Consider the following 25,885-nt stretch of genomic DNA (forward strand, 5'->3'; position numbering starts at 1 on the left):
ATTCCGTTCAAAATAGAGTCCTCGTTAACGGATTATTATACCATAGTCACTGAAAGCACACTGGATAGAGAAACCGTGTCTGAGTATAACGTCACCATTACAGTTTCAGATGAAGGGACTCCGCCTCTCTCCAGCAATAAGAACATAACTGTTAAAGTTTCAGATGTAAATGATAATCCACCCAAGTTTGATCAACCTGTATATAGTAAGTCTATTCAGGAAAACAACTCGCCAGGGTTTTCTATATTCTCAGTGAGAGCGGGTGATGCTGACTGGGGTCAAAATGCCCGCGTCTCCTACTTTCTCGATGATAAACAAGTTAACGGGGTGACTGCTTCCTCTTTCGTCTCAGTAAATTCAGAAAATGGCGCCATCCATGCTGTTAGGTCATTCGATTATGAACAAATCAAGTCGTTTCAATTCAACGTCACTGCCCGTGATGGAGGGTCTCCACCTCTCAGTTCAATGGTCGCTGTTAGAATATTAGTCCAGGACCAGAACGACAACTCGCCTCAGGTTCTGTACCCAGTCCAGACTAGCAGCTCTCTGGTGGCTGAAATGGTGCCTCGTTCAGCAGATGTGGGATATCTTGTCACTAAAGTGGTGGCTGTTGATGTGGACTCTGGACAGAATGCCTGGCTCTCCTATAAACTGCAGAAAGCGACAGACAGGGCGCTGTTTGAAGTGGGCTTACAGAATGGAGAAATAAGAACTATACGCCAAGTCACTGATAAAGATGCTGTGAAACAAAGGCTCACTGTTGTAGTGGAGGACAACGGGCAGCCCTCTCGTTCAGCTACAGTCAATGTTAACGTGGCGGTGGCGGACAGCTTCCCTGAAGTGCTCTCAGAGTTCACTGACTTTACGCACGACAAGGACTACAACGACAACCTGACTTTTTACTTAGTCTTGGCTTTGGCTGTAGTCTCATTTCTGTTCATCACATGTTTAGTGGTTATTATATCAGTGAAAATATACAGATGGAGACAGTCTCGCGTCCTCTATCATTCCAATCTCCCTGTTATTCCGTATTATCCACCGCGTTACGCAGACACTTTGGGGACAGGAACTCTACAGCACGTGTACAATTACGAGGTGTGCAGGACGACTGACTCCAGAAAGAGTGACTGTAAGTTCGTCAGACCCTGTAGTCAGAACGTACTGATAATGGACCCCAGTTCTACAGGGACGATGCAGCGGATGCAGAGCGAACATAACATCCTGGATGAACCAGACTCCCCACTAGAGGTGAGTTTGTTGTAGAAAAGCCATTGTCTTGCAGTAAAAAAAAAAAAAATCGTTATTTTTCAGCTATTTTGTTCTGGAGACTCAAGGCTCCTTTTCTCATCATCTCTCTTATTTTTGGTGAATTAAAGGTTATGTATATATTTTTTTGTAACGAAGTCAGAAATGGTTTTTGGTCAGCTCTGATTTGTGTAGTATGTCAGCTCAATTTCCAGTAAATTATTTCAAACAGAGTATAAAAGCTAAGTTTATTGAACTTAGCGTTGTACGGCTTTTTCAGCTCGACCTCGATGTGGACTGCGTCTGTTTTGTCTTGATAGCGAGCATAGGACTGTTCTGCACACTACAGTCTATGCATAGCCTCCTTTTAACTGTTGTCTTTTGAACGAGTGTAATTGTGTGTGATTTAGGCCTACTTCATGCGTTAAAATGATTAGGCTAAACAGTATACAGTTCTCAAACGTTTAGGTAGTAGGTAAAACACGTTTGCATTGATGATTAGTTACTGAGAGGAAAGATCACATATTAATTGGGAAGATTACATGTGCTACATACGCACTGTCGCTGTCCACTTCTCTGGTGATGAAGACTTAGACCGTTGTTGTTAGGTAGTGCTTATGTTTATAGTAGCCTGGCACATTCTAAAATATATTCGATTAGTTTATACATTACATTTTTTATCCTATTTTGTAGCTATGTGTGAATTCTATTTTTCCTAAAGTACATTGTAAATGCTGTAGTTGTCAAAGCTCGGTTTTGAATTAACATCTTACCTGGCTTGCGCTGTGGGTCATTGATTATTGTTTGACGTTTTGTGTAACACATTTGCATACTGTAGCATCGTTTCTATAGTGCGTTTGCCGTGTTCGGACTCTGAGTGCCGCTGTTGATCAATGATAGTCTCTACACGTTATTTATCTATCTGGGTGGCTCAGTGGCCCATCCTATATTCTCTGTTACTGATCGACGCACACAGAGTCCTTCTCAAACGGACGGAGAGCTCTTGGTATTAACGTCCTCACGGATTATTTTATTTCGTTTCTCTGGGAAATACTGTTGCTTTTTTCTGTTTTTGCGTGGATGTACTGATGATCGATATTATATAATCAAAAGCAGTAAATATAAGGGTGATCTGTTTTTATTCGGTGGAATGGGTGATTGGAGGTCGACAGGCCGCAGAGGCGGGTGGCAAGTATTGTTTTTCTTTCTTTGTCTGTGCGCCCTAGATTCTGTAACTGGGCAGGCACGATATTCCATACCAGAGGAGCAGTCAGAGGGGTCGATCGTTGGAAACATTGGTAGAGATTTGGGTTTGGAGGTGAAGAGACTAGTGTCCGGTAAAGCTCGCATTATAACAAAAGGAGCACGACAGTACGTAGATCTGAACCGAGACAAAGGGCTCCTCGTTGTTAAAGAGAGAATCGACCGAGAGGAGCTCTGCGGACAGACTACGCCTTGTAGCTTCAGCTTTGAGCTTATCATAGAAAACCCCATTCAGTTATATCGAGTTACAGTAGAGGTTCGTGACATTAACGATAACGCACCGTCCTTTCCAAAGGATGAACTCAATTTCAAAATCAGTGAAAATGCCGTCTCCGGGGCGCGTTTTTCTCTGGAGAGCGCCGACGACCCTGACGTTGGTGTTAACGGTATACAGAATTATTCACTAAAACCGGCAGATAATTTTAAATTAGAGGTGCACAGCCAAGCCGACGGTGGTAAATACATTGAGATGATTCTGCAAACCCCTTTAGATAGGGAGGAACAGGAGACTCTGTCTCTGATGCTTATTGCTACTGACGGAGGCGAGCCTCAGAGAACTGGAACTGTCCGCATCCATATTACCGTGCTGGATGCCAATGATAATGCGCCAGTATGTGGTCAACCCGTTTATAAAACAGACGTTAAGGAGAGCTCCCAAAAAGGGACTTTGATAACCACCGTTAGTGCAAATGATGCAGACCAGGGGGTGAATGGAGAGGTCACTTTCTCCATCGCTCATGTTGCTAAAGAGGCGAAGGAGCTGTTTGAGCTCAACGTGGATACTGGAGAGATTAAGGTGGTAGGAAAACTGGATTTTGAAAAATCAAGAAGTTATCAGTTAAATGTTCAGGCGAGCGACCACGGAGGGTTTACTGATACCTGTAAAGTTGTCATTCAAATTACTGATGAGAACGATAATGTCCCCACAATACAACTCATGTCATTTTCTAATTCGATTCCCGAGGACTCTCCCCCTGGAACCACTGTAGCTGTAATTAATGTAGAGGACGCAGACTCAGACGGCAACGGTGTCGTTCTTTGCTCTATTAACGCAGATATTCCGTTCAAAATAGAGTCCTCGTTAACGGATTATTATACCATAGTCACTGAAAGCACATTGGATAGAGAAACCGTGTCTGAGTATAACGTCACCATTACAGTTTCAGATGAAGGGACTCCGCCTCTCTCCAGCAATAAGAACATAACTGTTAAAGTTTCAGATGTAAATGATAATCCACCCAAGTTTGATCAACCTGTATATAGTAATTCTATTCAGGAAAACAACTCGCCAGGGTTTTCTATATTCTCAGTGAGAGCGGGTGATGCTGACTGGGGTCAAAATGCCCGCGTCTCCTACTTTCTCGATGATAAACAAGTTAACGGGGTGACTGCTTCCTCTTTCGTCTCAGTAAATTCAGAAAATGGCGCCATCCATGCTGTTAGGTCATTCGATTATGAACAAATCAAGTCGTTTCAATTCAACGTCACTGCCCGTGATGGAGGGTCTCCACCTCTCAGTTCAATGGTCGCTGTTAGAATATTAGTCCAGGACCAGAACGACAACTCGCCTCAGGTTCTGTACCCAGTCCAGACTAGCAGCTCTCTGGTGGCTGAAATGGTGCCTCGTTCAGCAGATGTGGGATATCTTGTCACTAAAGTGGTGGCTGTTGATGTGGACTCTGGACAGAATGCCTGGCTCTCCTATAAACTGCAGAAAGCGACAGACAGGGCGCTGTTTGAAGTGGGCTTACAGAATGGAGAAATAAGAACTATACGCCAAGTCACTGATAAAGATACTGTGAAACAAAGGCTCACTGTTGTAGTGGAGGACAACGGGCAGCCCTCTCGTTCAGCTACAGTCAATGTTAACGTGGCGGTGGCGGACAGCTTCCCTGAAGTGCTCTCAGAGTTCACTGACTTTACGCACGACAAGGACTACAACGACAACCTGACTTTTTACTTAGTCTTGGCTTTGGCTGTAGTCTCATTTCTGTTCATCACATGTTTAGTGGTTATTATATCAGTGAAAATATACAGATGGAGACAGTCTCGCGTCCTCTATCATTCCAATCTCCCTGTTATTCCGTATTATCCACCGCGTTACGCAGACACTTTGGGGACAGGAACTCTACAGCACGTGTACAATTACGAGGTGTGCAGGACGACTGACTCCAGAAAGAGTGACTGTAAGTTCGTCAGACCGTGTAGTCAGAACGTACTGATAATGGACCCCAGTTCTACAGGGACGATGCAGCGGATGCAGAGTGAAAATAACATCCTGGATGAACCAGACTCCCCACTAGAGGTGAGTTTAATGAGTTTAAATTATAGCAAATTGCATTGAAAATAATTTCATCAATATGTCCAAAGTTTCATAGTAAAACATCAGAGAATGTTGAAGTGTCACGTGACGTCCTCTGGCTCTATGGGTGATAAGTGTTATGCTGGCATTGTGCTCCTCGTGTTTTGAACCAGGTTATTAATCATGGTTTGAAGGATAATTCTTAAAGTGATGTGTGCCGTTTATCATCTATCCCGTTGTGGTCTTTCTCCTTCAAATAACTGTTTCGTTGTTTGTAATACTTGAAGTAAATTTGTCGTTGATAACTTAGAGAATTTGATTGCATGCGTTTCTCACATCATTATATTGAGTGACTACCAACTATTTTCATATCGGACTCTGCGGGCCGCTGTTGGTCTTAAAATCACACTTGAACCGACGTGAACACTGCTGTACCCTCTTCAGTACCTCCCATATTCCCTCAGTATGTCAGCGAGTGAGTGCTCAGCACGAATGCGCTCTTTTTTCACTAGCCTTTTTTTGTCGACACTAGCTTTTACATTGATGGATTCTAGCTTAGAGTTTCAACAGTGACCAGTTGTGTTTAATCGAATTTGGATATAGCTTGTGTGGTCTTATTTGACATTTTACCATGTGGAATTCGATGGTTTGGTTTGAGGCCACGGGTTCTGCCAGAAATGGACGCTCGCTTAAACGGCAAGTACAGGCCTTTATTCTTGTTTTCCTCGCCCAGATTATTCACGGGCAGATTCGTTATTCTATCCCAGAGGAGATGAGAAAGGGCTCGTTTGTTGGAAATGTGGCGGAGGATTTAGGAATTAACGCTAAACGAATGAAATCGGGTGGCGCTCGCATTGTTAGTGGCGACAGCAGCGAGTATATCAGGTTGGATGTAGACAAAGGGACGCTGGTCGTGGGAGAGAGGATAGACAGGGAGCAGCTATGCGGACAGACATCGCCCTGCAGCTTGAGCTTCGAGATGATTATGATGAATCCTATGCAGCTGCTTAGCATTGTGGTGGAAATACTAGATGTTAACGACAACGCGCCCTTCTTTACTGAAAAAGAAATCAAAATAGAAATCTCAGAGTCTACTCTGCCGGGCACGAGGATATTACAGGAGAGTGCGACAGACCCAGATGTCGGTATCAATACACTGCAAGGCTACACCTTGTACCCTACTGATCATTTCAGCATTAAAATCCAGACTGGTCCCGATGGCAGCAAATATGTGGAGATGTATCTGTATGCGCCTTTAGACCGAGAGAAGAGGGATAACCTTGTTCTCACCTTGACTGCTGTGGACGGTGGGGAGCCGCAGAGATCTGGAGCACTTCAAATACACATAACTGTGCTTGATGCCAATGATAATGGCCCCATTTTTATGCATCCGATTTTTTAAAGCGTCGGTAACCGAAAATGCCGCAACAGGAACTGTAGTGACTACTGTAAGTGCCACTGACGCAGATGAGGGACCATACGGTCATGTCACTTACCATTTCGCTCGTGTCCCTCCTGACGTCGCAGAATTATTTTCTTTAGATGAAAATACAGGCAAAATAACAGTTACTGGCCAAATTGATTATGAAAAGAATAAGCAATATGAACTCGGTTTACAGGCTAAAGACCAAGGAGGACAAATGGACTCCACAAAAGTAATTATTGACGTAATTGATGTGAATGACAATGTCCCCTTGATTACACTAACGTCATTCTCGAGTCCAATATCTGAAGATTCGATCAGTGGCACAACCGTGGCTATAATAAATGTCAAAGACATAGATTCTGGTAAAAACGGAAAGGTGGAATGTTCGATAAATACCAAGATCCCATTTGCCATCCAGTCGTCTCTAAAGAGCTATTACACCCTTGTAACAGATGGTGTTTTGGACAGAGAGCGTAATGCCGAATATAACATTACATTCACCGCCGTAGATGAGGGTACCCAGCCCCTCTCGGCCAGTAAAACCATCACACTGAGAATCTCAGACGTTAATGACAATGCGCCCGTTTTTGAGCAGAGCTTATACTCTGCCACTGTGATGGAAAACAACGTCCCGGCGGTGTCAGTGTTTTCTGTGAAGGCTCACGACTCAGATTGGGGTCAGAACGCACGCATGTCCTACGTGCTCATAGATTCTCAATTTAATGGGAATCCGATATCGTCCTACATCTCTGTTAATGCAGAGACAGGTGCCATCCAAGCGGTGCGCTCCTTCGATTATGAGCAAACTAAATCATTTGAGATTTATATTAAAGCGCAGGATGGAGGCTCCCCGCCTCTCAGCAGCAATGCCACAGTCAAAATCAGCATCCAGGACCAGAACGACAACACGCCTCAGGTTCTGTACCCAGTCCAGACTAGCAGCTCTCTGGTGGCTGAAATGGTGCCTCGTTCAGCAGATGTGGGATATCTTGTCACTAAAGTGGTGGCTGTTGATGTGGACTCTGGACAGAATGCCTGGCTCTCCTATAAACTGCAGAAAGCGACAGACAGGGCGCTGTTTGAAGTGGGCTTACAGAATGGAGAAATAAGAACTATACGCCAAGTCACTGATAAAGATGCTGTGAAACAAAGGCTCACTGTTGTAGTGGAGGACAACGGGCAGCCCTCTCGTTCAGCTACAGTCAATGTTAACGTGGCGGTGGCGGACAGCTTCCCTGAAGTGCTCTCGGAGTTCACTGACTTTACGCACGACAAGGACTACAACGACAACCTGACTTTTTACTTAGTCTTGGCTTTGGCTGTAGTCTCCTTTCTGTTCATCACATGTTTAGTGGTTATTATATCAGTGAAAATATACAGATGGAGACAGTCTCGCGTCCTCTATCATTCCAATCTCCCTGTTATTCCGTATTATCCACCGCGTTACGCAGACACTTTGGGGACAGGAACTCTACAGCACGTGTACAATTACGAGGTGTGCAGGACGACTGACTCCAGAAAGAGTGACTGTAAGTTCGTCAGACCGTGTAGTCAGAACGTACTGATAATGGACCCCAGTTCTACAGGGACGATGCAGCGGATGCAGAGCGAAAAGAACATCCTGGAAGAACCAGACTCCCCACTAGAGGTGAGTTTCATGAGTTTAAATTGTAGCTGAAATTGCATTGAGAGTAATTTTATCAATATGTCCAAAGTTTCATAGTAAAACATCAGAGAATGTTGAAGTGTCACGTGACGTCCTCTGGCTCTATGGGTGATAAGTGTTATGCTGGCATTGTGCTCCTCGTGTTTTGAACCAGGTTATTAATCATGGTTTGAAGGATAATTCTTAAAGTGATGTGTGCCGTGTATCATCTATCCCGTTGTGGTCTTTCTCCTTCAAATAACTGTTTCGTTGTTTGTAATACTTGAAGTAAATTTGTCGTTGATAACTTAGAGAATTTGATTGCATGCGTTTCTCACATCATTATATTGAGTGACTACCAACTATTTTCATATCGGACTCTGCGGGCCGCTGTTGGTCTTAAAATCACACTTGAACCGACGTGAACACTGCTGTACCCTCTTCAGTACCTCCCATATTCCCCTCAGTATGTCAGCGAGTGAGTGCTCAGCACGAATGCGCTCTTTTTCACTAGCCTTTTTTGTCGACACTAGCTTTTACATTGATGGATTCTAGCTTAGAGTTTCAACAGTGACCAGTTGTGTTTAATCGAATTTGGATATAGCTTGTGTGGTCTTATTTGACATTTTACCATGTGGAATTCGATGGTTTGGTTTGAGGCCACGGGTTCTGCCAGAAATGGACGCTCGCTTAAACGGCAAGTACAGGCCTTTATTCTTGTTTTCCTCGCCCAGATTATTCACGGGCAGATTCGTTATTCTATCCCAGAGGAGATGAGAAAGGGCTCGTTTGTTGGAAATGTGGCGGAGGATTTAGGAATTAACGCTAAACGAATGAAATCGGGTGGCGCTCGCATTGTTAGTGGCGACAGCAGCGAGTATATCAGGTTGGATGTAGACAAAGGGACGCTGGTCGTGGGAGAGAGGATAGACAGGGAGCAGCTATGCGGACAGACATCGCCCTGCAGCTTGAGCTTCGAGATGATTATGATGAATCCTATGCAGCTGCTTAGCATTGTGGTGGAAATACTAGATGTTAACGACAACGCGCCCTTCTTTACTGAAAAAGAAATCAAAATAGAAATCTCAGAGTCTACTCTGCCGGGCACGAGGATATTACAGGAGAGTGCGACAGACCCAGATGTCGGTATCAATACACTGCAAGGCTACACCTTGTACCCTACTGATCATTTCAGCATTAAAATCCAGACTGGTCCCGATGGCAGCAAATATGTGGAGATGTATCTGTATGCGCCTTTAGACCGAGAGAAGAGGGATAACCTTGTTCTCACCTTGACTGCTGTGGACGGTGGGGAGCCGCAGAGATCTGGAGCACTTCAAATACACATAACTGTGCTTGATGCCAATGATAATGGCCCCATTTTTATGCATCCGATTTTTAAAGCGTCGGTAACCGAAAATGCCGCAACAGGAACTGTAGTGACTAGTGTAAGTGCCACTGACGCAGATGAGGGACCATACGGTCATGTCACTTACCATTTCGCTCGTGTCCCTCCTGACGTCGCAGAATTATTTTCTTTAGATGAAAATACAGGCAAAATAACAGTTACTGGCCAAATTGATTATGAAAAGAATAAGCAATATGAACTCGGTTTACAGGCTAAAGACCAAGGAGGACAAATGGACTCCACAAAAGTAATTATTGACGTAATTGATGTGAATGACAATGTCCCCTTGATTACACTAACGTCATTCTCGAGTCCAATATCTGAAGATTCGATCAGTGGCACAACCGTGGCTATAATAAATGTCAAAGACATAGATTCTGGTAAAAACGGAAAGGTGGAATGTTCGATAAATACCAAGATCCCATTTGCCATCCAGTCGTCTCTAAAGAGCTATTACACCCTTGTAACAGATGGTGTTTTGGACAGAGAGCGTAATGCCGAATATAACATTACATTCACCGCCGTAGATGAGGGTACCCAGCCCCTCTCGGCCAGTAAAACCATCACACTGAGAATCTCAGACGTTAATGACAATGCGCCCGTTTTTGAGCAGAGCTTATACTCTGCCACTGTGATGGAAAACAACGTCCCGGCGGTGTCAGTGTTTTCTGTGAAGGCTCACGACTCAGATTGGGGTCAGAACGCACGCATGTCCTACGTGCTCATAGATTCTCAATTTAATGGGAATCCGATATCGTCCTACATCTCTGTTAATGCAGAGACAGGTGCCATCCAAGCGGTGCGCTCCTTCGATTATGAGCAAACTAAATCATTTGAGATTTATATTAAAGCTCAAGATGGAGGCTCCCCGCCTCTCAGCAGCAATGCCACAGTCAAAATCAGCATCCAGGACCAGAACGACAACACGCCTCAGGTTCTGTACCCAGTCCAGACTAGCAGCTCTCTGGTGGCTGAAATGGTGCCTCGTTCAGCAGATGTGGGATATCTTGTCACTAAAGTGGTGGCTGTTGATGTGGACTCTGGACAGAATGCCTGGCTCTCCTATAAACTGCAGAAAGCGACAGACAGGGCGCTGTTTGAAGTGGGCTTACAGAATGGAGAAATAAGAACTATACGCCAAGTCACTGATAAAGATGCTGTGAAACAAAGGCTCACTGTTGTAGTGGAGGACAACGGGCAGCCCTCTCGTTCAGCTACAGTCAATGTTAACGTGGCGGTGGCGGACAGCTTCCCTGAAGTGCTCTCGGAGTTCACTGACTTTACGCACGACAAGGACTACAATGACAACCTGACTTTTTACTTAGTCTTGGCTTTGGCTGTAGTCTCCTTTCTGTTCATCACATGTTTAGTGGTTATTATATCAGTGAAAATATACAGATGGAGACAGTCTCGCGTCCTCTATCATTCCAATCTCCCTGTTATTCCGTATTATCCACCGCGTTACGCAGACACTTTGGGGACAGGAACTCTACAGCACGTGTACAATTACGAGGTGTGCAGGACGACTGACTCCAGAAAGAGTGACTGTAAGTTCGTCAGACCCTGTAGTCAGAACGTACTGATAATGGACCCCAGTTCTACCGGGACGATGCAGCGGATGCAGAGCGAACAGAACATCCTGGAAGAACCAGACTCCCCATTAGAGGTGAGTTTCTTGGAGTTTAAATAATGTAGCTGATTTTGTTGGAGTACATCTTTACAATAAGTTTGTTTGTATAACTTTTTCTCAATTGTTTTACCCTGGTTCCTTACTCATTTTTTATCGGTATCTCAGAAGTTGGGTTTCTCTCTCTTCTCTATTTTATAGCAGTAAATAAAGGATTACGTGTTGTTTTAGTAACCTATGTAATGTTTTAGGTTCGTGTTGTATATGTGCTGTGTTTTTAGAGATGTTGCCTATTTCAAACTGAGCGTTAGTGCTTGTGATTTATTGGTAACTCTGTAGTGTTGCAATGTTGCTTCAGCACCACCCTGTGTGGACAGCGACACTTGTGTCTTCATTGCAGCAGAGGGCTGCTTCGCCCTCTCACACTGTGTATTATCCCTGGTTCTTACCTCTGTCTATTGACCAAATGTCGCTATAGATTTTAGCCTTAACGAAAAATATTACGGTCAACATGCATAGGTATTGGTTTGTAATGTTGAGCCATGGTTTGGAAGACTGTTTCATGGAATAATTGTTATGAACGATCCAATCTGAGTTTGATGGGATAGTGGGATTCTTTAGTAGCCTATGAAATTGTCATATAATTGTAGTTATGAACGTTCATTTATTTATATTGCAGAAAGTGAAGTGTTTAGCCAGTGGTTTGGATATGGATCAGTTTGGAAAGGAAATAATCCTGTACTGTGTTAAATCATTTCCGAAAGGTTTTTGATGTAAATATGTTCGACTCTGAGGGCCGCTGTTGATCAGTGAAATAATTTCTGTCCAGTGTTGTCAGTCAGTAGAGTCCCCTCCCCTATCACTGCGCTCTATCAGAGGAGAGGGAAAGACTGCGCTTCATACGAGGCGGGGCGAGACAGAGAGACCATCGCTCTGATCCATACATGTTACCGATAAACGAAGGGGACACGAAAATAGCCTGTATTGATATAATACTTTGAATATTACTCTTATGTTTGTTTCCGGTATCTGAGGACCCATTATACGGAATATTTGTATTGGATTTATTCGTTGTTGGCTATGGCATTGGAAGGATTTCTTCAGCCTAAAGGAATAAAATGGCATTTGTGTTGTGGACTGCGGTGGCAAGTACTTCTTTTACTCCTGTATTTCAGTCATGTTGTCAGTGGCCAAATCCGCTATTCCATTCTGGAGGAGATGAAGACAGGCTCTCTTATCGGTAACGTAGCTCAAGACCTGGGGTTAGATTTGAAAAGGCTCCGAGCGGGCCGGGCCCGTATCGTATCCGGAGAAAGCATTCAGTACACAGAGCTGCAGACAGACAAAGGGATTCTAGTCGTGAGTGAGAGAATAGACCGAGAACAGCTTTGTGGCGACGTCACACCGTGTAGCTTCAGCTTCGAAATCATATTAGAAAATCCAATGGAGCTTCATCGCGTGACTGTAGAAGTATTGGACGTAAATGACCATGCTCCTTCTTTTCCAATACAAAATATACTATTTGAAATCAGTGAATCGGCTAATGTTGGTGCGCGATTTCTGCTAGAGAGTGCAGTGGATCTCGATGTAGGCCTCAACGCCCTTCAGAATTATATTTTAACCCCAAATGATAACTTCATTCTGAAACAACATGCTAATCCAGACGGTAGTAAATATGCTGAGATGGTTCTCCAGAAACCGTTAGACAGAGAGGAGCATCCTCGTCTCTCTTTAAAGCTAATCGCTGTAGACGGTGGAAATCCGCAGAGATCTGGCACAGTAAATATAGAGATCTCTGTCCTAGATGTTAATGACAATGCGCCCGTGTTTAACCAGTCAGTGTACAGGGCTACTGTGATGGAAAACGCACAGAAAGGCACATATATTACCACCGTAAATGCCAGTGATGCAGACAGTGGTTCAAATGGGCAAATATCGTACTATTTGTCGAAATTGAAAGGGAATAGAGTTGACATATTTAACATTGATATGGCGACTGGGACCATTTCTGTTTCCGGTCAGATAGATTATGAGAAAGATAATAAATATGAAATCAGGGTAGAGGCAAAGGATCAGGGAGGTTTAACAGACTCCAGTAAAGTTGTTATTGAGGTTCTAGACGTGAATGACAACGCACCAGTTATAAACGTCATGTCCTTCTCCAGCCCTGTATCTGAAAATGCTCCTCCTGGCACCACAATTGCTATTATAAATGTTAAAGACGCTGATTCAGAGAGAAACGGACAGATTACTTGCTCTATAAATACTAACCTTCCATTTAAAATTCAGTCTTCGTTAAGTAGTTATTATAATTTGATCTCAGACGGAGCTTTAGACAGAGAAACGACACCAGAATACAACATCACCATAACAACGACAGATTCTGGTTCTCCTCCCCTCTCCAGCACCAGGACATTACACCTTAGAATCTCTGACGTAAACGACAACGCCCCATTGTTTCGTCAGAGCTCATACTCTGCTTACGTCACAGAGAATAACTCTCCTGGAATGTCCATATTTACTGTCAGCGCGCGGGACTCTGACTGGAATCAGAACGCTAGAGTCTCGTACCTCTTGGAGGACACGCAGATCAGTGGAACTCCAGTCTCTACTTATATATCCATAAACTCAGAAACTGGAGTTTTACATGCGGTTCGTTCCTTTGATTATGAACAAATTAAACAGCTTACACTCGTGGTTAAGGCGCAAGACGGAGGCTCTCCTCCCCTCAGTAGTAATGTGACTGTCACCATCTTCATCCAAGATCAGAACGACAACGCGCCTCAGGTTCTGTACCCAGTCCAGACTAGCAGCTCTCTGGTGGCTGAAATGGTGCCTCGTTCAGCAGATGTGGGATATCTTGTCACTAAAGTGGTGGCTGTTGATGTGGACTCTGGACAGAATGCCTGGCTCTCCTATAAACTGCAGAAAGCGACAGACAGGGCGCTGTTTGAAGTGGGCTTACAGAATGGAGAAATAAGAACTATACGCCAAGTCACTGATAAAGATGCTGTGAAACAAAGGCTCACTGTTGTAGTGGAGGACAACGGGCAGCCCTCTCGTTCAGCTACAGTCAATGTTAACGTGGCGGTGGCGGACAGCTTCCCTGAAGTGCTCTCGGAGTTCACTGACTTTACGCACGACAAGGACTACAACGACAACCTGACTTTTTACTTAGTCTTGGCTTTGGCTGTAGTCTCATTTCTGTTCATCACATGTTTAGTGGTTATTATATCAGTGAAAATATACAGATGGAGACAGTCTCGCGTCCTCTATCATTCAAATCTCCCTGTTATTCCGTATTATCCACCGCGTTACGCAGACACTTTGGGGACAGGAACTCTACAGCACGTGTACAATTACGAGGTGTGCAGGACCACTGACTCCAGAAAGAGTGACTGTAAGTTCGTCAGACCCTGTAGTCAGAACGTACTGATAATGGACCCCAGTTCTACAGGGACGATGCAGCGGATGCAGAGTCAGCAGAACATCCTGGATGAACCAGACTCTCCAATAGAGGTGAGTTTAATGAGTTTAAATCGCATTGCTTGATTTTCAATATGTCCAAAGTGTTCAGATCAGCCTGTTGACGTATCAGCGGTTCGTTCCTTTGATTATGAACAAATTAAACAGCTTACACTCGTGGTTAAGGCGCAAGACGGAGGCTCTCCTCCCCTCAGTAGTAATGTGACTGTCACCATCTTCATCCAAGATCAGAACGACAACGCGCCTCAGGTTCTGTACCCAGTCCAGACTAGCAGCTCTCTGGTGGCTGAAATGGTGCCTCGTTCAGCAGATGTGGGATATCTTGTCACTAAAGTGGTGGCTGTTGATGTGGACTCTGGACAGAATGCCTGGCTCTCCTATAAACTGCAGAAAGCGACAGACAGGGCGCTGTTTGAAGTGGGCTTACAGAATGGAGAAATAAGAACTATACGCCAAGTCACTGATAAAGATGCTGTGAAACAAAGGCTCACTGTTGTAGTGGAGGACAACGGGCAGCCCTCTCGTTCAGCTACAGTCAATGTTAACGTGGCGGTGGCGGACAGCTTCCCTGAAGTGCTCTCGGAGTTCACTGACTTTACGCACGACAAGGACTACAACGACAACCTGACTTTTTACTTAGTCTTGGCTTTGGCTGTAGTCTCATTTCTGTTCATCACATGTTTAGTGGTTATTATATCAGTGAAAATATACAGATGGAGACAGTCTCGCGTCCTCTATCATTCAAATCTCCCTGTTATTCCGTATTATCCACCGCGTTACGCAGACACTTTGGGGACAGGAACTCTACAGCACGTGTACAATTACGAGGTGTGCAGGACCACTGACTCCAGAAAGAGTGACTGTAAGTTCGTCAGACCCTGTAGTCAGAACGTACTGATAATGGACCCCAGTTCTACAGGGACGATGCAGCGGATGCAGAGTCAGCAGAACATCCTGGATGAACCAGACTCTCCAATAGAGGTGAGTTTAAATAGTGCAGTACCTTGTGTCGCAATTCATCTCTCCAATGTGTCCTTTTTAACCAAATCAGCTATTGTGCTCTCCGGCCTTTAGGTTACGTAATGCCATATCTCTTTGGTCAACATTATAAGCTTTAATATTTTTTGGTTCGTTTTGGCTGTCTGAGTTTGTAGAAGGTGACATTGTACTCAGTAAGACTGCATGTGGTAATTCATTTCAGCATCACTCGAGGTGGACAGCGCCACTTCTCTCACACAGTGTGCTATCCCTTGTCCTGCTTGATCAACATTTACTTTGCTGTAGACTGCCCATAGAATCACTTGGATCGGTGTTGATCGCAAGAAAAGAACTCGGCTGTCTCACTGTATTGTTTAGTAATGACTTAAATAGCGGACCAATGGGAATGTTTTTTTGGGGGGGTGACATGTTTCACTATCAAATCATACTATTTTTCCCGCTGGTCAAAGTATTGTACTACATGAACTTTGTATTCAAATATGTTGCACCTAGCACGGTGTTTAACTACCTATTTGTAAAACAAGTAGTGCTGTAAAGTATTTCATCATTTCTACACTGTTCTAAATTGTTCATGTTATCTGATGTTTTGGACTCTAAGGGCCGCTGTTGATCAACGAAATAATTTCTGTCCAATGTTGTCAGTCAGTAGAGTCCCCTCCCCTATCACTGCGCTCTATCAGAGGAGAGGGAAAGACTGCGCTTCATACGAGGCGGGGCGCGACAGAGAGACATTTGCTCTGATCTATAGATACACGGAGGGGACATTTGAAATAGGCTGGATTAAAGTAAAAACTCAACAATCACTCTTCTATTTGACCATCGTTTCTGTGGATGCGGTATAAGGAATATTCGTGTCTGATGTATTATCCGTTGGCTATGGCATTGGAAGGATTCCTTCAACCTAAATGCCTAAGATGGCGTTTGTGCTGTGGACTGCGGTGGCAAGTACTGATTTTCCTCCTGTATTTCAGTCATGTTGTCAGTGGCCAAATCCGCTATTCCATTCTGGAGGAGATGAAGACAGGCTCTCTTATCGGTAACGTAGCTCAAGACCTGGGGTTAGATTTGAAAAGGCTCCGAGTGGGTCGGGCCCGTATCGTGACAGGAGAAAGCATTCAGTACACAGAGCTGCAGACAGACAAAGGGATTCTAGTCGTGAGTGAGAGAATAGACCGAGAACAGCTTTGTGGCGACGTCACACCGTGTAGCTTCAGCTTCGAAATTATACTGGAAACCCCAATGGAGCTTCATCGTGTTACTGTGGAAATTTTGGATGTAAATGATCATGCCCCTATTTTTCCGAATAATCATATCAAATTTGAAATCAGTGAATCTGCCACTCTAGGATCTCGTTTTGTATTGGAGAGTGCTGAGGATCATGATGTAGGAGTTAACGGTCTACAGAATTATGTTTTAACCCCGAATGACAATTTTATTCTGAAACAGCATGCGAATCCTGATGGTAGAAGGTTTGCCGAAATGATTTTACAGAAACCGTTAGACAGAGAGGAGCATCCTCGCCTCTCTTTAAAGCTAATCGCTGTAGACGGTGGAAATCCGCAGAGATCTGGCACAGTAAATATAGAGATCTCTGTCCTAGATGTTAATGACAACGCGCCCGTGTTTAACCAGTCAGTGTACAGGGCTACTGTGATGGAAAACGCACTGAAAGGCACATATATTACCACCGTAAATGCCAGCGATGCAGACAGTGGTTCGAATGGATTAGTTACTTATTCGTTTTCTAATTTAAAAGGGAACTTAGCAGATATATTTGAAATTGACAGGACAACTGGCAAGATATCTGTTGCTGGACAGATAGATTTTGAAAAAGACAAGAAATATGAAATTAGAGTTGAGGCTAAAGACCAAGGTGGTTTGACAGACCTCGGTAAAGTTATCATAGAAATAGTTGACATAAATGACAACGCACCTGTTATAAACGTCATGTCTTTCTCCAGCCCTGTGTCTGAAGATGCGCCTCTGGGAACAACCATTGCGATAATCAATGTCAAAGACGTCGATTCTGAGAGGAATGGTCAGGTTACATGCTCTATAGATACGAACCTCCCATTTAAGATCAAATTATCTATGACAAATTATTACAATTTGATCACGGATTTAACTTTTGACCGAGAAACGACACCAGAATACAACATTACCATAACAACGACAGATTCTGGTTCGCCTCCACTCTCCAGCACCAGGACATTACACCTTAGAATCTCTGACGTAAACGACAACGCCCCATTGTTTCGTCAGAGCTCATACTCTGCTTACGTCACAGAGAATAACTCTCCTGGAATGTCCATATTTACTGTCAGCGCACGGGACTCTGACTGGAATCAGAACGCTAGAGTCTCGTACCTCTTGGAGGACACGCAGATCAGTGGAACTGCAGTCTCTACTTATATATCCATAAACTCAGAAACTGGAGTTTTACATGCGGTTCGTTCCTTTGATTATGAACAAATTAAACAGCTTACACTCGTGGTTAAGGCGCAAGACGGAGGCTCTCCTCCAATCAGTAGTAATGTGACTGTCACCATCTTCATCCAAGATCAGAACGACAACTCGCCTCAGGTTCTGTACCCAGTCCAGACTAGCAGCTCTCTGGTGGCTGAAATGGTGCCTCGTTCAGCAGATGTGGGATATCTTGTCACTAAAGTGGTGGCTGTTGATGTGGACTCTGGACAGAATGCCTGGCTCTCCTATAAACTGCAGAAAGCGACAGACAGGGCGCTGTTTGAAGTGGGCTTACAGAATGGAGAAATAAGAACTATACGCCAAGTCACTGATAAAGATGCTGTGAAACAAAGGCTCACTGTTGTAGTGGAGGACAACGGGCAGCCCTCTCGTTCAGCTACAGTCAATGTTAACGTGGCGGTGGCGGACAGCTTCCCTGAAGTGCTCTCGGAGTTCACTGACTTTACGCACGACAAGGACTACAATGACAACCTGACTTTTTACTTAGTCTTGGCTTTGGCTGTAGTCTCATTTCTGTTCATCACATGTTTAGTGGTTATTATATCAGTGAAAATATACAGATGGAGACAGTCTCGCGTCCTCTATCATTCCAATCTCCCTGTTATTCCGTATTATCCACCGCGTTACGCAGACACTTTGGGGACAGGAACTCTACAGCACGTGTACAATTACGAGGTGTGCAGGACGACTGACTCCAGAAAGAGTGACTGTAAGTTCGTCAGACCGTGTAGTCAGAACGTACTGATAATGGACCCCAGTTCTACAGGGACGATGCAGCGGATGCAGAGTGAACAGAACTTCCTGGATGAACCAGACTCCCCACTAGAGGTGAGTGTGTTGGAGTTTAAACAGTATTGCTCATTGGGTTGGAATATATATTTTCAATACTTTTTCAAAGTGTCCTTTGTAACCATTTTACCTATTGTGCCTATTTAATATTTCTGCAGTTAACAGTATTTGTTCAAACCAGCTGTTAAGTAGTAGTTATGGTTAGTAGTTAGTAGTTGTGGTTAGTAGTTAGTAGTTGTGGTTAGTAGTTGTGGTTAGCTTTGGCTTTTATAGAAATTCATTGCCACTTGAGTTTTTAGACTGTGGTTTCGACGTTAGCATACTAATAGCTACAATAGAAGCAATTACTTGTTTATTGGTTAGTTTTGGCTTTTATAGTATACCTACTGATTTGTTTTCATCACAATAGCAGCAATGTGGGCTGTGTGGCCGTTTCAGCAACTCTCTCTGTGGACAGCGCCACTTCTGTCCTGATAGCAGCAGAGGTCTGCTCTGCTCGCTCACACTGCTCTCCTTTGTTCCAACGGCAGTGTTATGACAAAGAGTCACTACGGAGTCCCTTGAGCAGTGTTAACTGCTTGTCATATGTCAAATAACCAACCCACTTTCGTACGGAATATGTTGTTCAATAATGCTTTGGATAGCAGATCCACGGAAATGTTTTTACGCACGTTCGAATCTATTTTCTAAGAGTATAGCATAGCATGATTTAGTATCAAATTATTACTGTTTGCCTTACTGGTTCCAGTATTATAGTCATTTAACGTTTAATTGATTTAGATTTCACCTAGCACCGTTTTCAATTGGCTATTTGAAATATTTTGGGAACAAATTAGTGCTGTAAATTGGTGAATATTTTCTACGTTTTTACCGATTCAAATATAATGTGTGTTCATTTTTTGGACTCTGAGAGCCGCTGTTGATCAGTGAAATAATTTCTGTCCAGTATTGTCAGTCAGTGGCGTCCCCTCCCCTATCACTGCGCTTTATCAGAGGAGAGGGAGAGACTCTGCGCTTCATATGAGGTGGGGCGCGACAGAGAGACACTCGCTCTGATTTATACAGATATCGAAAGAAGACGGTGAAAATAGCCTGGATTTAAATAAGTCAAATATCGCTCTTGTATTTGTTGAGGATAAAAGGAATATTTCTGTTGGATCTATTATTTGTTGGCTATGGCACTGGAAGGATTCCTTCAGCCTAAATACTTAAAATGGCGTTTGTGCTGTGGACTGTGGTGGCAAGTACTTATTTTCCTCCTGTATTTCAGTCATATTGTCAGTGGTCAAATACGGTATTCCATTCCTGAGGAGATGAAGACAGGGTCTCTTATCGGTAACGTAGCTCAAGACCTGGGGTTAGATCTGAAAAGGCTCCGAGCGGGCCGGGCCCGTATCGTGACAGGAGAAAGCATTCAGTACACAGAGCTGCAGACAGACAAAGGGATTCTAGTCGTGAGTGAGAGAATAGACCGAGAACAGCTTTGTGGTGATATCACACCGTGTAGCTTCAGCTTCGAAATTATTCTAGAAAATCCAATGGAGCTTCATCACGTTACTATAGAAATCCTGGACATTAACGATAATTCTCCAATATTTAAGAAAAATAATATAAATTTAGAAATCAGTGAATCCGCTGTTATTGGTGCGCGTTTCGCGTTGGCCAGTGCAGAGGACTCTGATGTAGGATCTAATGGCCTACAGGAATATGTTTTAAGTTCAAACGATAATTTCATTCTAAAACAACATCCAAATGTCGATGGTAGAAAATATGCAGAGATGGTCCTCCAGAAACCGTTAGACAGAGAGGAGCATCCTCGTCTCTCTTTAAAGCTAATCGCTGTAGACGGTGGAAATCCGCAGAGATCTGGCACAGTAAATATAGAGATCTGTGTCCTAGATGCTAATGACAACGCGCCAGTGTTTAACCAGTCGGTGTACAGGGCTACTGTGATGGAAAACGCACAGAAAGGCACATATATTACCACCGTAAATGCCAGCGATGCAGACAGCGGGACCAATAGTTTTATTGTATACTCTATTTCAGACATGAATGGTGGTCTTGCTGATGTCTTGACTATCAATGAAACCACAGGCACAATATCCGTTTCAGGGTTGATTGATTACGAAGAAGAGAAAAAGTTTGAACTGAGAATTGAAGCAAAGGACCAGGGAGGCTTAACGGATTCGAGTAAAGTTATTGTTGAGGTCATTGACAAAAACGACAATGAGCCTGTTATAAGCATCATGTCATTCACGAGTCCCGTTTCTGAAGACTCTCCTCCCGGTACAACCATTGGTATCATCAACGTTAAAGACCTTGATTCAGGTGAAAACGGACGTGTGAGCTGTAGCGTAGACCAAAACATCCCCTTTAAGATAAAATCTAATTTAAGAAATTACTACACCTTGGTAACCGATGCTGTTTTAGACCGCGAGATCGTGTCAGCACATAACATAACTGTAGTCGCCACGGACGCAGGGTCGCCTCCTCTCTCAAGTAAGAGAACCTTTCACCTGAAGATGTCAGATGTCAACGACAACGCCCCAGTGTTTCCACGGGGCGTGTACAACTCTTATATCGCAGAGAATAACTCTCCAGGCGTCTCTATATTTACTGTTAGAGCTAAAGATTCCGACTCCAATCAAAATTCCCATATTTACTATATTCTGGAGGATACTGACGTCAACGGGACTCCTGTGGCTGCTTATGTTTCGGTAAATGCAGAGAGTGGGGTAATACACGCGGTACGCTCCTTTGATTACGAACAAATCAAAGAGCTTACACTCGTGGTTAAGGCGCAAGACGGAGGCTCTCCTCCCCTCAGTAGCAATGTGACTGTGAAATTAATGATCCAGGACCAGAATGACAACGCGCCTCAGGTTCTGTACCCAGTCCAGACTAGCAGCTCTCTGGTGGCTGAAATGGTGCCTCGTTCAGCAGATGTGGGATATCTTGTCACTAAAGTGGTGGCTGTTGATGTGGACTCTGGACAGAATGCCTGGCTCTCCTATAAACTGCAGAAAGCGACAGACAGGGCGCTGTTTGAAGTGGGCTTACAGAATGGAGAAATAAGAACTATACGCCAAGTCACTGATAAAGATGCTGTGAAACAAAGGCTCACTGTTGTAGTGGAGGACAACGGGCAGCCCTCTCGTTCAGCTACAGTCAATGTTAACGTGGCGGTGGCGGACAGCTTCCCTGAAGTGCTCTCGGAGTTCACTGACTTTACGCACGACAAGGACTACAACGACAACCTGACTTTTTACTTAGTCTTGGCTTTGGCTGTAGTCTCATTTCTGTTCATCACATGTTTAGTGGTTATTATATCAGTGAAAATATACAGATGGAGACAGTCTCGCGTCCTCTATCATTCAAATCTCCCTGTTATTCCGTATTATCCACCGCGTTACGCAGACACTTTGGGGACAGGAACTCTACAGCACGTGTACAATTACGAGGTGTGCAGGACGACTGACTCCAGAAAGAGTGACTGTAAGTTCGTCAGACCCTGTAGTCAGAACGTACTGATAATGGACCCCAGTTCTACAGGGACGATGCAGCGGATGCAGAGTGAAAATAACATCCTGGATGAACCAGACTCCCCACTAGAGGTGAGTTTATTGGATCTTACATTATATTGCTCATACGGTTGAAATACTGCTCTTATTAATAAATCATTTGTCATATGTTTTTGTTATAGTGCGTAAAGGTTTGTGTACTCAGTACTTCTCTAGTCAACAGCGTAGTTAAATCAGCAGGTACATATTTTTGTGTTTAGCTTTGGCTTTTATATTGTCAGCTGCGTTTTCAGATTGAGGTTTTGACGTTAACATATTACGTTCTACTGTAGTGGGAATTACTCCACGTTTTTTTGATTATTTGGGGTTTTTATAGTATGCCTGCTGAGATGTTTTTACTCTAAGTGCTACAATAGAAACGAGGCAGTGTGGTAAGGATATTTCAGCACCACTGTGTGGACAGCGATACTTATGTCATGATAGAAGCAGAGTTCTGCTTCGCTCTCTCATACTGCTCCCTTGTGCCAACCGTTGTGGTTTGATAAAGTCACTATGAAATGACTACATAGTCACGTAACCAGTGTTGACTGCTTGTCATATGTCAATATAGCTCATCATACTTTTGTTACTCTGTGGTTCAATAATGGGTTGGAAGGCGGATCCATGGAAATGTTTTTACACGTGTTCCAAACTGTGGCTGACAGGATAGTGTGGCGTGCTTTAGTATCATATTGTTGCTATTTGCCTTGTCATTGTATTACAGTGACTGAACGTTGAATTTATTGAGATTGCACCAAGCACCGTTTTCAACTAGCTATTTGCAAAATGTTGGTAGGAAAATTGTGCTGTGAAGTGATTCATAATTTCTACGTTTTTATCAATTATAATATAATCTGGTGTTCATGTTTTGGACTCTAAGGGCCGCTGTTGATCAGTGAAATAATTGATATCCAGTGTTGTCAGTCAGTAGAGTCCCTTCCCCTATTACTGCGCTTTGCCAGAGGAGAGGGAGAGACTCTTTGCGCTTAATAGCAGGCGGGGCGCGAGAGAGAGACACTCGCTCAAACGGAGACGTGAAGGAGACAGTTAATAGACTCTAATAAAATAACACTTCCACTATCAGTTTCCTCTTCGCTTGTCGTCTCTGAGGATAAGGTCTAAGGAATATTCGTGTTGGATTTTATTCTTTGTTGGCTATGTCATCTGAAGGATTCCTTCAACCTAAATGCCTAAGATGGCGTTTGTGCTGTGGACTGCGGTGGCAAGTACTGCTTTTCCTCCTGTATTTCAGTCATATTGTCAGTGGTCAAATTCGCTATTCCATTCCGGAGGAGATGAAGAAAGGTTCTCTTATCGGTAACGTAGCTCAAGACCTGGGGTTAGATCTGAAAAGGCTCCGAGTGGGTCGGGCCCGTATCGTGACCGGAGAAAGCATTCAGTACACAGAGCTGCAGACAGACAAAGGGATTCTAGTCGTGAGTGAGAGAATAGACCGAGAACAGCTTTGTGGCGACGTGACGCCGTGTAGTTTCAGATTCGAAATCCTTCTAGAAAACCCTATTGAACTACGTCGTATTACTGTGGAGATTCTGGATATAAATGACCATGCCCCTGATTTTCCAAAGAAAGATATTACATTTGAAATTAGCGAGTCTGCTACCTTGGGCTCTCGTTTTACGTTGGCGAGTGCAGAAGATCCCGACGTAGGGCTCAACGCCCTGCAGAGTTATGATTTAACTCCCAATGATAATTTCATTCTAAAGCAACACACGAATCCAGACGGTAGTAAATATGCAGAGATGGTGCTCCAGAAACCGTTAGACAGAGAGGAGCATCCTCGTCTCTCTTTAAAGCTAATCGCTGTAGACAGTGGAAATCCGCAGAGATCTGGCACAGTAAATATAGAGATCTCTGTCCTAGATGTTAATGACAACGCGCCCGTGTTTAACCAGTCAGTGTACAGGGCTACTGTGATGGAAAACGCACTGAAAGGCACATATATTACCACCGTAAATGCCAGTGATGCAGACAGTGGATCAAACGGCGTCGTTGCGTATTCCTTCTCCAACCTCAAAAAACATTTAGCTGACATTTTCAATATAGACGAAACAACAGGCACAATATCAGTTGCGGGGGAAATAGATTATGAGAAAGATAAAAAATACGAGGTTAGAGTTGAGACTAAAGACCAAGGAGGTTTAACAGACACCAGTAAAGTTGTCATTGAAGTTATTGACAAAAATGACAACGCGCCAGTTATAAATGTCATGTCTTTCTCCAGCCCTGTGTCTGAAAATGCTCCTCCTGGCACCACAATTGCTATTATAAATGTTAAAGACGCTGATTCAGAGAGAAACGGACAGATTACTTGCTCTATAAATACTAACCTTCCATTTAAAATTCAGTCTTCGTTAAGTAGTTATTATAATTTGATCTCAGACGGAGCTTTAGACAGAGAAACGACACCAGAATACAACATCACCATAACAACGACAGATTCTGGTTCTCCTCCCCTCTCCAGCACCAGGACATTACACCTTAGAATCTCTGACGTAAACGACAACGCCCCATTGTTTCGTCAGAGCTCATACTCTGCTTACGTCACAGAGAATAACTCTCCTGGAATGTCCATATTTACTGTCAGCGCGCGGGACTCTGACTGGAATCAGAACGCTAGAGTCTCGTACCTCTTGGAGGACACGCAGATCAGTGGAACTGCAGTCTCTACTTATATATCCATAAACTCAGAAACTGGAGTTTTACATGCGGTTCGTTCCTTTGATTATGAACAAATTAAACAGCTTACACTCGTGGTTAAGGCGCAAGACGGAGGCTCTCCTCCACTCAGTAGTAATGTGACTGTCACCATCTTCATCCAAGATCAGAACGACAACGCGCCTCAGGTTCTGTACCCAGTCCAGACTAGCAGCTCTCTGGTGGCTGAAATGGTGCCTCGTTCAGCAGATGTGGGATATCTTGTCACTAAAGTGGTGGCTGTTGATGTGGACTCTGGACAGAATGCCTGGCTCTCCTATAAACTGCAGAAAGCGACAGACAGGGCGCTGTTTGAAGTGGGCTTACAGAATGGAGAAATAAGAACTATACGCCAAGTCACTGATAAAGATGCTGTGAAACAAAGGCTCACTGTTGTAGTGGAGGACAACGGGCAGCCCTCTCGTTCAGCTACAGTCAATGTTAACGTGGCGGTGGCGGACAGCTTCCCTGAAGTGCTCTCGGAGTTCACTGACTTTACGCACGACAAGGACTACAATGACAACCTGACTTTTTACTTAGTCTTGGCTTTGGCTGTAGTCTCATTTCTGTTCATCACATGTTTAGTGGTTATTATATCAGTGAAAATATACAGATGGAGACAGTCTCGCGTCCTCTATCATTCCAATCTCCCTGTTATTCCGTATTATCCACCGCGTTACGCAGACACTTTGGGGACAGGAACTCTACAGCACGTGTACAATTACGAGGTGTGCAGGACGACTGACTCCAGAAAGAGTGACTGTAAGTTCGTCAGACCGTGTAGTCAGAACGTACTGATAATGGACCCCAGTTCTACAGGGACGATGCAGCGGATGCAGAGTGAACAGAACATCCTGGATGAACCAGACTCCCCACTAGAGGTGAGTTTAGCTGATGTTGAATAATATACCACATCTTGATGGAATACATCTC

General features: G+C 43.9%; 5 protein-coding genes across 15 annotated transcripts in view; all 5 read left to right on the forward strand.

Annotated features, from left to right (window-relative positions):
* LOC106611851 (protocadherin gamma-A11) overlaps positions 1-25,885 on the forward strand; it is a 259,444-nt gene that overhangs the window by 124,513 nt on the left and 109,046 nt on the right. The window contains exon 1 of one of the 11 annotated variants that reach the window (XM_045723960.1): positions 15,785-18,716. The exons of 6 other annotated variants lie outside the window; for them this stretch is intronic. In XM_045723960.1, coding sequence (XP_045579916.1) covers positions 16,233-18,716 — 2,484 coding nt within the window. In that variant the 5' untranslated portion in view covers positions 15,785-16,232. Of the gene's footprint in view, positions 1-15,784; positions 18,717-19,694; positions 22,292-23,216; positions 25,834-25,885 lie in introns of those variants that run through there. 4 more of the 11 variants (XM_045723961.1, XM_045723964.1, XM_045723965.1 and 1 more) reach the window with 4 other exon arrangements.
* LOC123744581 (protocadherin beta-4-like) lies at positions 52-8,363 on the forward strand. The gene is made up of 3 exons (XM_045723324.1): positions 52-516; positions 7,153-7,884; positions 8,349-8,363. The coding sequence occupies exons 1-3, from the start codon at positions 466-468 to the stop codon at positions 8,361-8,363; spliced, it is 798 nt and encodes a 265-aa protein (XP_045579280.1). The 5' UTR covers positions 52-465.
* LOC106611808 (protocadherin beta-16) lies at positions 1,363-6,197 on the forward strand. The gene has a single exon (XM_014212393.2). It carries the CDS (start codon positions 2,396-2,398, stop codon positions 4,850-4,852), a length of 2,457 nt encoding a protein of 818 aa, XP_014067868.2. The 5' UTR covers positions 1,363-2,395; the 3' UTR covers positions 4,853-6,197.
* LOC123723876 (protocadherin gamma-A5) lies at positions 8,499-10,994 on the forward strand. Its single transcript, XM_045723986.1, has one exon. The coding sequence runs from the start codon at positions 8,514-8,516 to the stop codon at positions 10,977-10,979; it is 2,466 nt and encodes an 821-aa protein (XP_045579942.1). The 5' UTR covers positions 8,499-8,513; the 3' UTR covers positions 10,980-10,994.
* Positions 11,982-15,485, forward strand: LOC123744582 (protocadherin beta-11-like). Its single transcript, XM_045723325.1, has 4 exons — positions 11,982-14,435; positions 14,568-15,081; positions 15,187-15,383; positions 15,477-15,485. The coding sequence occupies exons 1-4, from the start codon at positions 11,997-11,999 to the stop codon at positions 15,483-15,485; spliced, it is 3,159 nt and encodes a 1,052-aa protein (XP_045579281.1). The 5' UTR covers positions 11,982-11,996.

The sequence above is a fragment of the Salmo salar genome, chromosome ssa09 (assembly GCF_905237065.1).
Source record: "Salmo salar chromosome ssa09, Ssal_v3.1, whole genome shotgun sequence".
Classification (NCBI taxonomy): Eukaryota; Metazoa; Chordata; class Actinopteri; order Salmoniformes; family Salmonidae; genus Salmo; species Salmo salar.

Coding starts and splice junctions, on each gene's coding strand:
- LOC123744581 (XM_045723324.1), top strand. CDS start 466: ATGGTCGCTGTTAGAATATTAGTCCAGGACCAGAACGACAACTCGCCT. Junction 517..7,152: donor AGAACGACAACTCGCCTCAG/GTTCTGTACCCA, acceptor AACACGCCTCAG/GTTCTGTACCCAGTCCAGAC.
- LOC123744582 (XM_045723325.1), top strand. CDS start 11,997: ATGGCATTGGAAGGATTTCTTCAGCCTAAAGGAATAAAATGGCATTTG. Junction 14,436..14,567: donor AACCAGACTCTCCAATAGAG/GTGAGTTTAATG, acceptor CTCGTGGTTAAG/GCGCAAGACGGAGGCTCTCC. Junction 15,082..15,186: donor CTCATTTCTGTTCATCACAT/GTTTAGTGGTTA, acceptor CGCGTTACGCAG/ACACTTTGGGGACAGGAACT.
- LOC106611808 (XM_014212393.2), top strand. CDS start 2,396: ATGGGTGATTGGAGGTCGACAGGCCGCAGAGGCGGGTGGCAAGTATTG.
- LOC123723876 (XM_045723986.1), top strand. CDS start 8,514: ATGTGGAATTCGATGGTTTGGTTTGAGGCCACGGGTTCTGCCAGAAAT.